Source organism: Plectrocnemia conspersa, unplaced genomic scaffold, assembly GCF_051122295.1.
Source record: "Plectrocnemia conspersa isolate PC_06_02 unplaced genomic scaffold, ASM5112229v1 ptg000001l, whole genome shotgun sequence".
NCBI lineage: Eukaryota > Metazoa > Arthropoda > Insecta > Trichoptera > Polycentropodidae > Plectrocnemia > Plectrocnemia conspersa.
The window spans coordinates 23,832,616-23,848,244 of NW_028277165.1; the positions used below are offsets into that span (position 1 = coordinate 23,832,616).

Sequence of the window (15,629 nt, forward strand, 5' to 3'; positions counted from 1 at the left end):
AAAATAAATATAAAATACTTGGTTTACTGATAAATGAAACTAGTACAATAAACTTGAATAATTAAAAAAATATAATTTGTAAATAATTCGTTTACTTGAGTTGCTACTGAAAATGTAATGTCCTTATGAACTTTTCATCTCCGTTTCTTTACATGCTTTTTAAGAGTAATTATCAATCAGCTCAAAAATATCAGAAATGGCATCGGCTGAGCACAAGTTAGATTCACATAGGCATGTGTCATTTACACTTCATCTTCAAATGTCACGGAAAATGTATCAAGTCTATTGTAGTTTTTTATATAAAATATTTCAAAAATATATATTACTTCAGCTTTACAAAGATTAAAATTTTCAATTTCCGGAAACGTAAACATGGAAAGACATTTAATAACAATACATCAGAGAGCATAAAAGCGTTTAAAAGATTTGTATAATAACCTTTTAAAAAAATAAAAACATTTAGAAGGTCACGACTCGAGTCAATAATATGTGAAAGAAAATATATATTATGCTCAAGTATTGCGTACGAGATAATTGCCAAAAAGGCTGTTGGTGCATTGTGTAACATATATAGAAAAACAGTGCACGTAGCACTGGATTGCACAATAGTAATACAAATTTTATGAAACCGAAACATTATAATACACATAAAATACTAAAAAGTTAAGCAAAGAAATGAACGATCTTTAATAACGACAAATAAATAATATTCTTGCAATGAACGAGTTAGCTACTTTAAACCAAAGTCCGAAGAAAACAAGTAAATGTGGTTAATAAAAATATTTGATTATAAGAGTGCAAGACAATAGCTAAGCACACACGCACAGATATGTCCGACGGACAACAAGACTGATCTGTCCGAGCTTCGCCACACACGCAAACTGTGAACTGTTTAAATAAATAAATGAAAAAAACGGTTGTCTGATGTATTTTTCAACAGAAAAAACTTGCTATAATATGTGGTGACTATCTGTTTGGAAGAAATTTCTTAAGAATGGATAAACAAAAATCGCACAAGCGTGCAAACGTGGTGCCCGGATTTGCCTGTCCATATCCGATTCGTTAGTTTTGAGCAGCGGACAGACAAATCTGTGTCGTTTCTCACCACACACGTTCGGATTTGTCCGCCAGGCACCCGGACGGGCAGATCCGTCGGTGCCCGCGCGTGTACGGCCAGCTAATCAGTTTGAATTAGAAAGCTAACTATAAGTTCAAAGCTCGGAGAAGACTTATTAAGACCCCCAAAGACCACTTAACTTGTACTGAATCCTGAGAGTCAACTGATATTCGGTTCTCCATCCTTCGCTGAGCCATAACAACATGATGATATACACCGTGTTAGTTCTCCCCTACTCAGTGTAGGGTGAGATACAAGGGGGGTGCAGTATGTGCAAGGATCTACAAAAAATATAAAAGGGAAGAAATGTTTTGGAGTTCATTTATTGTATTTGCGTACCTGTTGATAAAGACGTAGAATCTTCGCCCTAGCAAGAAGAAACATCAAGCAACTATATTCTATTATTTATTGCCTTCAACTATATTGTGCAATAAATATTGTATAAATACATAAAAGCTTAAATTAGCGTCGTGTTTTGAGTGCACTATCAGTCAATACAATTAATATTTTGTAATAATAAAAAGCTTAAATTGTTTATTATTGTTCTTCTATCGTTTTTTTGAAGCATTAATGGCATATTAGATATCAACATATATGAAATAAGAACTCGCTTTTGTATATATTATATAAAAGTGAACGAGTCACTAAATAATTTAATTTTAGAACACAACGTGAAATGCTTAACGTTTGTGACACGTACTAAAGGGATTGGGATAACTAAATCATGGATATTCGTCCAGCAGCGGAAATATTCAGTCAATTCTGTCACGTTTCAAAGAAAATCTTATATAGCTCAACTATAACAGCTCGTTTATCCATTTGTTTGACCAGAAGGTTAAAAGTTCTTCAATATTTTTTTGCTCTTTTTCTGAACATTAGGAATTATAATAATCTATTTATTACAATGGAGACACGTATTTTGAGCATATTTTTTTTATCTATTTTGTCATTTTTATTTATGCGTTATATGTATAGCATTAAACATGCCTAATTTAAGTATATTTTTTATTATACATTTATTTAATATATGCACTATCCAAAATATTGTCTCCGAACACACAGGTAGCGAACTACCGTTGCCAAACTTATGAACAAAATGTACCGTTTTCCCCTACTAGTATAATTTATTATGATTTTTATCAGATAAAAACAAAGCTTCCAGTTCTGCCTCAGATCACCTGGATTGATCAATGGACGTTGATTTCCAATTCTTATATAGCCTTGGCCATAATAATGGCATGTAACCCTTGACAAGTGCAGTCTGACCGAAATATTTTAGCATGTAGTTTTAACCGTATTTCTGAGACTTATACAAAAGGAATGTTCAGGTGCAGGTGTAATTGTTCAGTCTCGCTTAAGTGACCGTTATGTTCAGTTGCCTTTCAGTGACATTTCTTTACACTGAAAGGCAATCGGTTGTAGTAGGCCCACTTCCATAAAGCACTGCACTCTCTTGAAAAATTTCAAGTCATTCACATACAATAAAACAATTGAATGATTTATTGCTGTTTCTATTTTTGGAAAGAGATTGTTGTTGTTGACCCGTGTAGAGAAATAACAGGTGACTCACTGGCGTTTAAAGGGTTAAATGGCATGCATTTTTCTGGCCAAATTCAAGGGGAGGTAAACGACCCCATCTGCCCCTCTCAAATGATGTCCCTGTGTAATATGTGGAATTGGATTTAAATCTAAATTATTCTTTTAACAACATAAATTTATAACGGGCTTAGCTCAGCATGTATTTTATTTTAGTTTGCCCCTTGGTTCAGACTTATAGGCAAGATCCTGTTAATTAACTGATACGACCATTGTGTTATTTTAAATTAAAACACTCATTGCTTTAAAACAGCTAGAATAAATAAAACCAACAAGTGAATTACACGTTTTATTAAAAGCATCATTGACGGTATGAATTTGTTGTATCAATTAATTTATTTTAAATCACACTCATATATAATTTCAACATAGCGCTTAATCTAGTGAATAAATAAGGATAGTGATGACTTCAGCTCCACATTCCGTAGCTTAGAGCCAGATCTAACGGTCACATGTGATAAACCGAAATAAAATTGACGAAAATCCAAGGATGTTAAAAAAGTGGCTAAAACAAAATAGATCCAAGTGACTCTTTTTTATGTCAATGAAAAATACATTAAATATGAAAATACACAAACGATTATTTTTATTATATGTAGATTTAATGGAAAAGGTTGCTGATCACTATACTAGAATTGGATGTTTTAATATGCAAGTTGAATATGATTATGCTTGTAATCGACTACGTGTTGTTCTTACAACGGACGTGATATTATATATTCTAAATTGCTAGTTAAATCGCGTATATCAAAAACAAAGTGGGGTTTATAATATTGTGATATATTATAAAAATAAATAAGTTTAATTTTTTTATGTTTTAAAGATCCGCTCTTTTCCTTAATTGAGACATCATAGTCAAGATCTACGTATGTTAAGAATGGCAGTAAAGATTGTCTGTTATCTCATCGGGTTATCAACGTTGTTTTTATTGTAGTATAGCTCATTTGATAGTCGAGCTCGGACGTCTATTATGGATAAGTTAGTGAGCATCGAAGAATTCGAACGAGCTGCATTGAGCAAGCTGCCAAAAAATGCCGCAGACTATTACAAAAGTGGAGCTACGTCGGAGCAGACTCTAGCTGAGAACAGAGCCGCTTTCTCAAGGTACAATTACATCAATATTTACATCGAATGATCAATGTTAATGTTTTGAAAATATTTAAGATTACGAATATTACCTAAATGTCTGACGAACGTATCCAAGCTGGATACCTGTACGATCGTCTTAGGGCAAAAGGTGAAAGTGCCTTTTGGAATAGCACCGACTGCCATGCAAAGGATGGCTCATCCAGATGGAGAGACGGCATCGGCTAAAGGTATTTGTTTATTTTGTTATATATAGATGTTTGGGTAAATATTTGATGTGAATATCTAAGCTTATCGTATGGATAGTTATATTATAGTAACCCTTGTGATGTCAGGTCATGCTATAAACAAATATGTAGATGTTGCTTTTTTATATCTTTAGCTCACGTATGAACACATGTGTTTTTGAAAGAAGATCGATTCACTACTATTTTATTTGCTTTCAGTGAAGCAAAAGTCATATGCTTATATCATTGTTTACCTACTTTATGTAATTAGTACTTATCTTATTAATTAGAAATTATTATATAATATTTAGATATTTTAAAAACAGTATTAATCTTCGAATCTTGTAATATTTCCACAGCCGCTGGTGCCCTTGGAACAGTTTTCATTCTGAGTACAATAGCAACGAGCTCTATTGAAGAAGTTGCAGAATGTGCTCCTGACACAATTAAATGGTTTCAGCTATACATTTACATTGACAGGTACCTATCAACGTACTATATGTCTCTTAACACATAATCGTTTCACTTAATGATTCAGTAAGCGTTCCACAGGAATATTATTATATTGTGTAACAAATTTTTAATAAGTTAAATTTTCAGAGACGTGACGAAGAATTTGGTGAAAAGAGCTGAAAATGCTGGTTTTAAAGCTATAGTGTTGACTGTCGACACTCCGTTTTTCGGAATCAGAAGAGCAGATGTTCGCAACAAATTCTCGTTACCACCACATTTAAGGTAACGCTTTATTGAATGCACAACATGATATTATATAAGATTGAGAAACCACGCTATTTGTCACGTTTACGATTAAATTTCAATGGAGTGAAATTTAATACGTAAGTTAATTAAGTATTCTGCTAAAACGCAATTCTCTATATATAGTAATATACAAGGAAACGAAGTTAAGTTTCTTAGCGATAACTTAGAGAATGAATTGTCTGATTATTACGCGGCTTTTTCATTGTATTGCATGTACGACGCTATACATACATAATTTGATTAAGTTTATATTAAATGGAAGCATTTGTGGTTTGTGATTTAAATTGAGGTTGTGTGTATTTGTGTGGTTTGCAGTATATAGACTGAATTTTAATTTTTGACCGGAACCATAATAGCTTTTTTATAACTATTTCGGTTCATTGGCTTTAAAAGTTACATTTTACAGTTAAATTTGTTCAATTGATGTAAAATGGTGATTCATGACGTTTTAAATTATTCGTAACGGATATTATATATTCGAAATAGCATTGTCAGTAATGTTCTCGACCAATAATACAGAGGCAGTGGGTACGAGTCCCACAGCAAACTTGAACTTTTATTTATAAAATACAGGCTTGAAATTACAGACACTCTTCACTTAATGATCGAGTTTCGTATCTACGACTAGATCATTAAGTAAATTGCTCAATAAGCGAGGAGCTTAATCTGAATAGCGATGAACAAAATGAATTACATCACATAAAAATACATTCAGCAAAAGTAAAACTAAAGTTTATTCATAAAAAATACATGTATAATAATATTTACAGTCATCAGTTTTTAATTGAAGTTATCAGAAACTGTGGATGTTATGGAGATGATGGCTAGAAAATGGACGTATTTTTAAGAATAGAGGTCCTGAGTGTACCAATTGAGAAGAATCTCTTTTTGTTTTTCTTAATAAATTTTACGATAGCTTTTTAAAAGTGCATTCACTTTCCGTTCCAATTTACTGAACTTTACTAAAAAAATAAACATTTCTAATATAGCTGCACTCACTTTCGAGAACATATTTCAAGTGCTGCTGCGCTTCAAACTCTATTAGATCTTTGTTAATTAGCTCTCACTCGGTATATTCCAGTAACTCTTCAATATCTCCCATTTCAACATTTAAATTAAGCTAGTCCCACAATTTCTTGCTGTCTTGACTTTGTCAAGACTGTTTTAGGTCTTTTTTTCCATATGCCTTGCATACAATTTTCTGCCACGCTCTCTCAAGCTAATTTAATGTTCTTTATGTAGTCTAAAATGTTGTAATTACAAAGGTTACTTCATCACTCTGTTGTTGCTACAGCTTTGGAATAAGTCGTGCGAAAATAATACACTTTGAACGTAGTCTATAACCGGATAACCGGGTACCCGCACGTTTTTAAAATAACCAAATACCCTGTTACTTTCAACAGGTACCTGGTTATTTAAATTTAAATATATCTCACATAATTTTCAAGATGCAAAATTCTTCTATTCCACAAAAGCTATTTAGAGATGAAGTGGGTAGTGAGAGCGGTCCGAAGTATTGTTTCACAATGTAAGTTTTATGACACATTTCGTTTCAGCATCTTCAAACATTTTCAGTTTAAAAAAAAACGCGATTATTTGCAAAAAAATACACACGACATACTCGGAGGACGGTTGTACACAAATAAACGACATTTAAGTTTATAGTTATTATTTACGATTTATTTATTTATGTGATTTATGATCGTTAGTTTTTATGAATTGTCTCTCATGTAAAGGTGACAACTTTACTTCGACCATGAAGTTTTGAATTCAGAGCATTTAAGTGCTGCGATATACCTGTATCCGTTTTAAAGTTATAAAAGTTGTTTCACTGATTTACTTTCATTTATAAAAACATATAAATTCCATTGCAAAGATTCTAAAATTATATTAAAATTTTATAACAGGAAAGCCAACGTCTGTGTAATAAAGTAAATCCTCAAATTTCAGTTTTTAAGAGTAGTCAAAGTAACTGATTTAATTTTTGAAAACGTATAAAATTTGGTACTTAATCTATTTTTATGACTTCCTGATAAATACAGTGAAAATTGTTTTTGATCTTTTCTGTCATTGATGTTTCTACACACAATAGTTTTGCAATTGTATTTTATTAAAAGCACGTAGAATTTTTTAAAATACTCTTCGCCTGTAGTAGTATCTTGTGGTGAAAAAAGATGAAGCAGTACACAATACAGCTACTTACAGTAATAACTGCAGTCGGAGTGCTGCGATTTTAATTCACGTTTTCCTGAAATAATATTTATTGCAGTATTCAGCATACATTATTTACAAAAATCACTAAAAAAGTTTATCTATATGTTCCAAGATAAGAAAACTGGATTTTACAATGCTTTAATGTTTTTTTTAAATATAGATTGTTGTTTCTGAAAAACAGATTTCAATTTGATAAATTTATCTTATCTTAGTTTTTCTGTGAATTTTCGATTAATGCCGTTTTAAGTTATATTTTTCTAAGACACTGACATTACGTCAACAAATTAAGCAAAAACTTTATTTTATACTTCAATAAAAAAATAACTCCTATCTTGGCTACAAAAATATATATTCTTCTTACTCAAGCTTATTTAGATGAAAAAACTTAGATACTTTGCATCGTTTTTTTATTAACAAATTTATGTTATTCTATTTGAAGCGCTTTATTTAAAAAATCTTTTTTAATACAGATTTTTTTTTTTTTTTTTAAAAACTGTATTTTTGAAAATCAATTACAATTTTCTAAAGCCATATTTTAGACATACTAATGTTTTCAGGCAATTACAAAATTTTTTGAAACAATAAAATATATTCTTAATTTTATTTTAAGATATGATCAGATTAATTATCTAAAATTTAAAACAATACCATTTCAATCTTTATAACATGAAAAAAATACTTAAAGAAATATATATAACACAAACCCGATATATAAATATAAATAGACACACCAATAAATACAAAAAAATGCAATTTAAAGATTTAAAAATTAAGGCTAAAAAAATGGCTATATCTCAATGATAAAAATAAATAGAAAAATAAGGTAACAGAACGAATACTTTTGGACATTCAAGATTACAATTAGTATTTTTTTTCGAAAATTATTCGAGAAAAATGACAAATCGCGAATTTTCATTTCATTAATCAACAAACATCTTAATAATTTTTAGAGCCTTTTTTGTTGAAAAATAAAATACCGCTGCATAAAAAGGTTGAATCCGTGCCAGATGTTGGAGCATATGCATGCTTTCTTTGATAATTTTAAGTTTGAAAGTATTTAAATGGAAAACAATTGAACACGATTTTCTCAACTACTCTACTATTTAATATTTGCTTTGATAATTTAAGAACTACGTTAATAATAATATATTTTTGGGGCTTTGTACAGTTATGCCATAAAATTTATTTGTCAGCGTACTTTCAATAATGTAAACAGATTTTTTTGTCTTTATCTTGTATGTAATAAATAAAGCGTTAAGTAGCAACAGCTGTTATTGACAATTTCTCTACAATACGGGTATAATATTTCCTAGCTCGACGCTCTGTAATCAATCAAAATAGATCGATCCGTTTTGGTACTTCAATTATTTACATTGATTAAAAAAAATCATTACCCTATTAAAATTTGCTCTCTTCAGCGATCTCCTAATTCTCTTCATTAGTAGTATAAATATATCTATAATAATATACTGTATTTTTTTTAATTTTCGAGAAAATTGAAAAGTGAAAATAAAAATTTTCAGTTCTTGAGAAATGAAAAATATCGAAAAACCATAATGAATAATTACAATGTTTCTTAAGTATCATTTTATTTTGGTTAAAAGTATGTAATAGTGAATACATATATCAATGACCATAAAATAGTGTTCATTACATAATTATATAATTTGCTCCATAGTTTTAAAAATATATCTGATGATATAAGGATGAATTTGACATTGGAGTGTAAAGGAAGGGACCACACAAAAGCCCTCGTTACGTCCAGAAAAACAGGTTTCACTTAAATAACACGTAATTACTCTTCGATGCATTGAAAGCATATTTCTTTGTTGCGAAATGGGCACGGAAAACAATATATCATCGGACGACAAAAAGCCCCGTAAAGTCACAATATTCCCGTTGTACCATTCGACCTCGGAAGGATGTCCAGCATATTCACATATTTCGTAAATCGAAGAAACAAGTGCAACAATTGTCTGGATGGTCGCTGCATGCTTTTGATTCGTCAGAAACGGATCGTGACGGGAATGGCCTGAGATGGAGGACCATACGGTCATAGACGGTCAGGGCCAGAGGGGGATCGTCGCAGCAGAGAGGAACGAACCTCCACTACACCATCTCTGAGAACCATCCACTGGACATCATTCCTCCGCTCGGAGAATAACGATACTCATCCACCATAGTTTGCGGCAACATTATTAATATATTTTAATTATATTATTATAAATATTTTAGTAAAATAAATTTCTTGGTTTTACAAGCGGGCATCATGTTTAATATCACTGGTTTAGATGAAGTGTTGTTAATGTTGCACACGTGTACAACAATAAGATTGAAAAAATATTTTAGAATAATGGTATAGTTTTTTAATTTATTTAATTAAATGTATAATGATCCCAAGTCACATACATTTTACACGTTTGATGTTTGTTGAATACATATTATAATAATAATTATTTTAATATGATACATACACAGTACTTTTAAAAATAAATCGGCCTTTCATATTTATGAATACAAAGTATCGATATGATTCCAATTATTAATTTCATAAAACATTTACATTGTTTCATTATTATTATAATATCAATTATATTTAGTATGAATCGACATACTTATTTTTACATTAATAGATACATGTCAATGTCTTGTTTGATCTCCAAATCGCCCCTATCTTGTTTGATCTCACATTACTTTCATTATTTTAAGGTTCGCCAATTTTGACGGCTTTCTATCCGACAAGATATGTAGTGCAAAAAGCGGATCCGGTCTCAACGAATACGTTGCGAATTTATTTGACAGTTCGCTCACGTGGGACGATGTCAAATGGTTGAAAAGGTACCAAATACCATAAATATATTATTGTTGTGATATATGTTTAAATTATTAAACACGTTTTAGCATAACTAAGCTTCCAGTGGTGGTGAAAGGTGTTCTCAGAGCTGACGATGCCAAAATGGCAATCGATTGTGGGATTTCCGCTATTTTGGTTTCCAACCACGGAGCGAGGCAAATCGATGGCACGCCGGCAACCGTACTTGAATTATGCAAACAATAATAAATTAAAATTAGCCAGCGCGTCAATCAAAATGGTTTGTGTTTCAGATCGAAGTGCTGAAGGATATCGTGGATGTGGCGAGAGGAACAGGCGTTGAAGTGTATTTGGATGGGGGTGTTACGCAAGGGACAGATATTTTCAAGGCGCTTTCGTTGGGAGCTAAAATGGTATGTAAATAATGAGTATATAATATATAAATAATAAATATAGTTTTTTTAATTCCACTGTGTACTATAATACTAATTTTATAAACTAAAAAATATTTTGGGTGATTTATATGCTCACAAAAAGTATTACAGGTGAATATGGCATTGGAAAATTAATGTATTAACGTTTAATGCCTTATGTTGAGTCCGAACCTAGTACCAATGTGGCCTTATCAAAATTCAAAGATTAATAAATGTATATATTTATTATTTACTAACTAAGCTTACTATTGGCATTGCATAAAGAATTCAGAAGCACTTATTTAGCGTAGCAAAAAAACTTCTATGTAAAAATAAAAAGAAAAAATGTTGCGTTTCCGTATTTGAGGGTTTGTATAAAAATAGACAATCTAATTTAAGTGTTTTGCATGTAGGTAAAAATTTATTAGATATAAAAGTATTGTAATATGATTGTATATTAGATACAGGGTTGCCAACGGCCTCAGAAAATATTGCCGTATCATCAGCACAATGAATGTTGTTAATTGTCTCCCTGCCGTTTTTTATTGCTTTTTGTCTTACGAGTGTTTCTTTGAATATGGTTTCGAAGTATATATGAAGAAGAATAGAATAAAGAATACATATTTGTATCACACCCCTCTCTATTGGAATATTTTTGGCTTAATCTACCTCAATGCTTATTTAGTCCAGTCAAATAAGGCGAAATAAAAGCTAAACCTCGGAATGAAAGATACCAAGCTGAAATTTTGCACAGACCTTCGTTTTGATGTTCTAAGGACAGGGTGAAAAGTCTCATGAAATATCGTGTCTGCTAATCAAGATATCAAAGGTCAAAGGTCACAAAATTTGTTTTTTTGCAAATATCTCGCGTTTTATGCGTTGCACGTCATTAGATGCTTCACAAAACTTGTAAAACATAAAATTATCTACAAGTTTAGTAATAATATTTGTTTTGTATCATTAACCGTTTTTGAGATATAGCGCGAAGAGTGGGAGGCATTCATCCGTTTATAGAATCCAGCGAGTATTTCTACCTGCTTAACTTGGTATAAGCTTTGAAAAAGTAAACAATCGTGAAAGAAGTGGTCTTGGCAAGTTGTTTGAACCATAGTTTTATTACTTTCTTCATTGTATTATTAGGAATTAAAAATGAAATATTGCTCGACAATAAATTTGTGCGAAAAAATTGAAAGAGTTGAGAGATGTCCTTACGGAGTATGTACCAGATGATAAGAAGATCATTTCCAAATTAAGAGAAAAATATTTAACTGATATTATAGTTATAACGAAGATTGGATCATTCCCTATTTTTTCTTTTCGCGATGCTCAAGCTTAAGTTTTATCCATAGCTTGGTATGAAAATAAAAAAGGCACTTCGGAAGAAGAACACTTGCGCGTAGTGGAAGCTGCTGCGGCGATTATTAGAGAAGATATTCGATCTTCTGTTGTTGAGACCAAGTCTTATCTGCCCCCGAGTAAAATATTAATGAAGAAATTCCGAAAACTTTATTACATTTTCTGCAAGAAGTTATTATAAAGAACCGAAAAGGAAAGACAGGGCATTTTAAAACGAAATGCACAGCTATAAGTCATGCTATAATGACTTCCATACGAAAACGGTCCTTTTCTTGGCAGTTATTAATAGGCCTATCTGTATTTCTTCATAGAAAAAATACAGATAGGCCAAACATCCAAAAAGACTTTTGGGTGTTTTGTCAAGTTTAGGTTTTTTCGCTTCATATAGTGATACTATAAAATGTTAAATTTCAGCTGTTTATCACCCACAGCCTCGTAATCAACCATCATAGTCAAGTGCCTTAGTACAGTATGCAGCAGATAATGCAGAAAAATATTTATACTCTTGATGGCTATAATACTGTTCATATAATGGGAATGATAAAAATAATAGCTCCAAAATCTGAAGTTATATCTGATGACCGCATAAAGAAATTTACAACAAACCCAAGTGCAAAGGAGTTAGCAGCACTATCACATATACCCCTTCTAGTGTATGAAAATTATGTCGTACCCGGATTGAGCAAGAGATTCAAGTTCAAAATTTTAATGATGTAGAAGAACTAACCGAACAAATATTTATTGTAGTTGATTTGTTGTGGAAGTACGGAAAGTGGAAAAATATCTCACCGTTGCCAGAGTGGAATGGATTTATTGAACAACTTACAAAAAACAATGAGAACTTTGTAACTTCTCGGATTCTGTTTCTTACTTTTATTCTTCATCCTGTGAGTAATATGGACACAATTTACACTACATTACAGTGTGCTATAAACACTGCCAAGAAACATGAACAAAGAACATGCTTAATAACTTTTGATCAGCCGTTGTACATAAAAGCACGTGAAATCGTAGCAGCTTCAGATGCTAGCTCGGACTTGTCCAGAGTAGTTGTGAAACTAGGAGGCTTTCATATGCTTGTCTTTTATTGGATGCATAGGGTATATAATGAATGGAAGCGGAATCAAGAAAGCTCTCAGTACAATTTATGCATCGAATTCTGTCGACAAAATGTTGGATGGTCCCGCTTTTGCAAGAAGTATCAGAGGCCATACGTATTACTTTTTGCATTATCGATGATGATTTTTGAAGATATGGAGATTGAAAGTTATAATGCTTTAGATGGGTTCGTTCAGCAGATAACAATTTGCGATGTTTTCTACGAAACTGTGGAAGAATGTACAGGTAACTCTGGCTCCGTAGTTTACATAGCGTTATCCTATAAACGGATGCGCGCTTCCCACTCCCCGCGCTATATCTCGAAAACCATTAACCATACGAAGAAATAAATTAAAACAAACTTGTAGAAAATTTTATTTTCTATAAGTTTTGTTAAACATTTAATGACATGCGACGCAAAAGAGGCGAGATATTTGCAAAAAAACGATTTTTATGACCTTTGACCTTTAATATCTTGATTAGCAGACACGATATATTTTGAGACTTTTTACCTAATATTTAGAACGCCAAAACAAAGGTCTGTGCGAAATTTCAGCTTGCTATCTTTCATTCCGAGGTTAAACCCTTATTTGACTGGACTATATTGAATTTTTAAGGTTTGGTAACACTAAGGGGTGTGACTTTGCATCCTAGTAATAATTTATTATTTTAGTTACATGAGTGATTATCATTTTCTCTGAGCAGTGGTGGAGAAGCTGGCGCAGGGATGATGTCCGTGAAAGATCCTCAGGGGTTTTGTAGGTGGCAGTGAGTCAGTTTTCCAGGCGGGCGAATCTGCGAGTGTCTGTTTGATCCTCATGTATCCAGGGCTGCAAAGCACCAATCACAATCATGCAGCGATCATCCAGCACTCGCTTCATAGAACAACGAAATATATATACGCTTTTAAAAAGTGACATTTGCTTGATGAACATCTCCGAGGTCGAATTGTGTAACGGGAACGTTGTAACCTTACGGTGATGTATTGTTTCCCGTGAGCGTTTCGCAATACAGAAATATTCATTCAATGCACCGGAGAATCCTTGCGTGTTATTTATGGGAAACCCTTTTATATAGTCGTAACGAGGGCTTTGTGTGGTCCATCCTTTACACTATTGTCTAATTTATCCTTATTGATGAATAATCATTTTTGGTCACAGTATATAAAAATAAGACCCCCACAATTTTTAATACAATATTTTGAGAAGTCTCATATCTATACCATTGCCTTAGTTTTAAGCTTTCTGAAAATATATGAAGCAGATGTAGACAGGTTTACGAATTTCATGAAGTAGCGTCTGCTTCTCGTGTACCTAGGTATTTTCTAAATCTAAATTGTTACCTGCTAATTACTTTTTCATAACGTGTGTAAATACTTTCTTATATCATTTTTGTAAATAATTTTCAGGGAGAGACTTGTTAAGTCAATAAGTCTAAAGTCGATGCATGGCTTCTCTGTGGTCCTCAAATAATGATTTTATATACTCGGTCCATTCATTTTTTTCAATCAGGAGTTTCAAACTTTTTTTTAATTAAGACTTCAATATTCTCAGGCTTTTAAACTTTTTATAAAAAAAATATTATTATAATATATTTTTACGGTAATTAATTTTTCTATTTTAAATTACGGTATATAAATTTATTTTAAAGCATAGTATTAGATTTATATTATTTTTATATACACTCTAATGATTATTGAACATAATATCTCAAAGAGAAAATTCCGAAGACACTCGTTAATAAGAAGGAAAAACACAAATAAAACATCTTTGGTTCAAGTGTGAATATTGGGTTTTTGGATCCATATGATGTGCTAATCAGTAGATTATATAATATTTCGATAAACGCAAAAAAATGTATTATACTGATCTTGTGATCATTTTTTTTGTATAAATATATAATTAGGATCAGAGAATAGTCGAATGAAAAGCGAAAAAGTCGAGGCAGATAAAAAGCTTGCGGCCACATTTGTTACTAAAATTAGATCATGGTGATAAAACACGCTTTCGATATGTTCAATGTTTGATTATAGTGTCCCAATATTCTAGAAAAACACCTTTGTGTTTCTTTCGTTGTACCTTCGCGTGTGATCGTTTGACCTTTGAGAGAGAAAGCTCATATTGGAAGATATCTGAAGCATTCCTTCAAAAACACAACAATACAACCTTCGTATATAAACTGTATAGACAAAAGTAATGTACAATATTTACGGGCTTGTTGAATTGCATCCAATCATGTAAATGCTCCTTGGCGTCATACATATAAGCATTTTTTTATATTGAAAACTTGATTCGACTTTTTACTTATTTGAGGTTTATACACTTACCACATCTCATCTGAATTGATTTCTTATTGTGATATTTTTTAGGTGTTTTGTGGAAGACCAGCTCTATGGGGATTAGCTAATGGAGGACAAGAAGGCGTAGAGAAAGTATTAAATATTTTAAAACATGAATTCGAATACGCGCTAGGCTTATCAGGTATTATGAAAATATTTATTTTATTTTAATTTAAACTATATTAATATTTTCTTTAGGTTGTTCTAAGCTATCAGATTTGAACTTCAGTATGATTTCGCATCAATCATATTATAGTAAGCTATAGTTCATTATTATTATCATTCTAATTTGATATACTATTAGCTAAATTCTCTACTAGCACGATATAACAATTTTGTAATTAAGAACGTTTCAGTTAAATTAAATGAAAATTAATTGCGATTGTTATATGATACAATATTAGAATGAAATTTTGTTAGTTATTTTATTTTTATATATATATATATTGTATATTTTTATTTAATAATAAACAAATAGCAATTACAACTTGTTAAATTTATTGAAATTAACATTTATACAGCCTATTGACAAAATCTGTACAAATCACTTTATAATTAAATATATAATTATAATGGATGATAATGAAAACCCGTATGTTGTTAAAATAACAGT

General features: G+C 31.5%; 1 protein-coding gene across 2 annotated transcripts; it reads left to right on the forward strand.

Moving 5' to 3' along the window:
- The first annotated feature begins 3,418 nt into the window (after positions 1-3,418).
- Positions 3,419-15,486, forward strand: Hao (Hydroxyacid oxidase). Of its 2 annotated transcripts, XM_088193461.1 has the most exons (11): positions 3,419-3,471; positions 3,537-3,579; positions 3,648-3,817; positions 3,878-4,029; positions 4,386-4,506; positions 4,627-4,761; positions 9,709-9,837; positions 9,901-10,033; positions 10,105-10,224; positions 15,047-15,158; positions 15,215-15,486. In XM_088193461.1, the coding sequence occupies exons 3-11, from the start codon at positions 3,684-3,686 to the stop codon at positions 15,280-15,282; spliced, it is 1,104 nt and encodes a 367-aa protein (XP_088049587.1). In that variant the 5' UTR covers positions 3,419-3,471; positions 3,537-3,579; positions 3,648-3,683; the 3' UTR covers positions 15,283-15,486. The 2 variants fall into 2 exon arrangements, with proteins under 2 accessions (XP_088049587.1, XP_088049577.1); XM_088193451.1 differs by having other exon boundaries at positions 3,424-3,579.
- The last annotated feature ends 143 nt before the right edge of the window (positions 15,487-15,629 follow it).

What these genes read in the sequence shown, in the direction of transcription:
- Hao (XM_088193461.1), top strand. Translation starts at nt 3,684, where the DNA reads ATGGATAAGTTAGTGAGCATCGAAGAATTCGAACGAGCTGCATTGAGC. An exon ending in TCGTTACCACCACATTTAAG is followed by an intron (nt 4,762 to 9,708) that starts GTAACGCTTTAT and finishes CATTATTTTAAG; the next exon opens with GTTCGCCAATTTTGACGGCT. An exon ending in TTTCGTTGGGAGCTAAAATG is followed by an intron (nt 10,225 to 15,046) that starts GTATGTAAATAA and finishes GATATTTTTTAG; the next exon opens with GTGTTTTGTGGAAGACCAGC.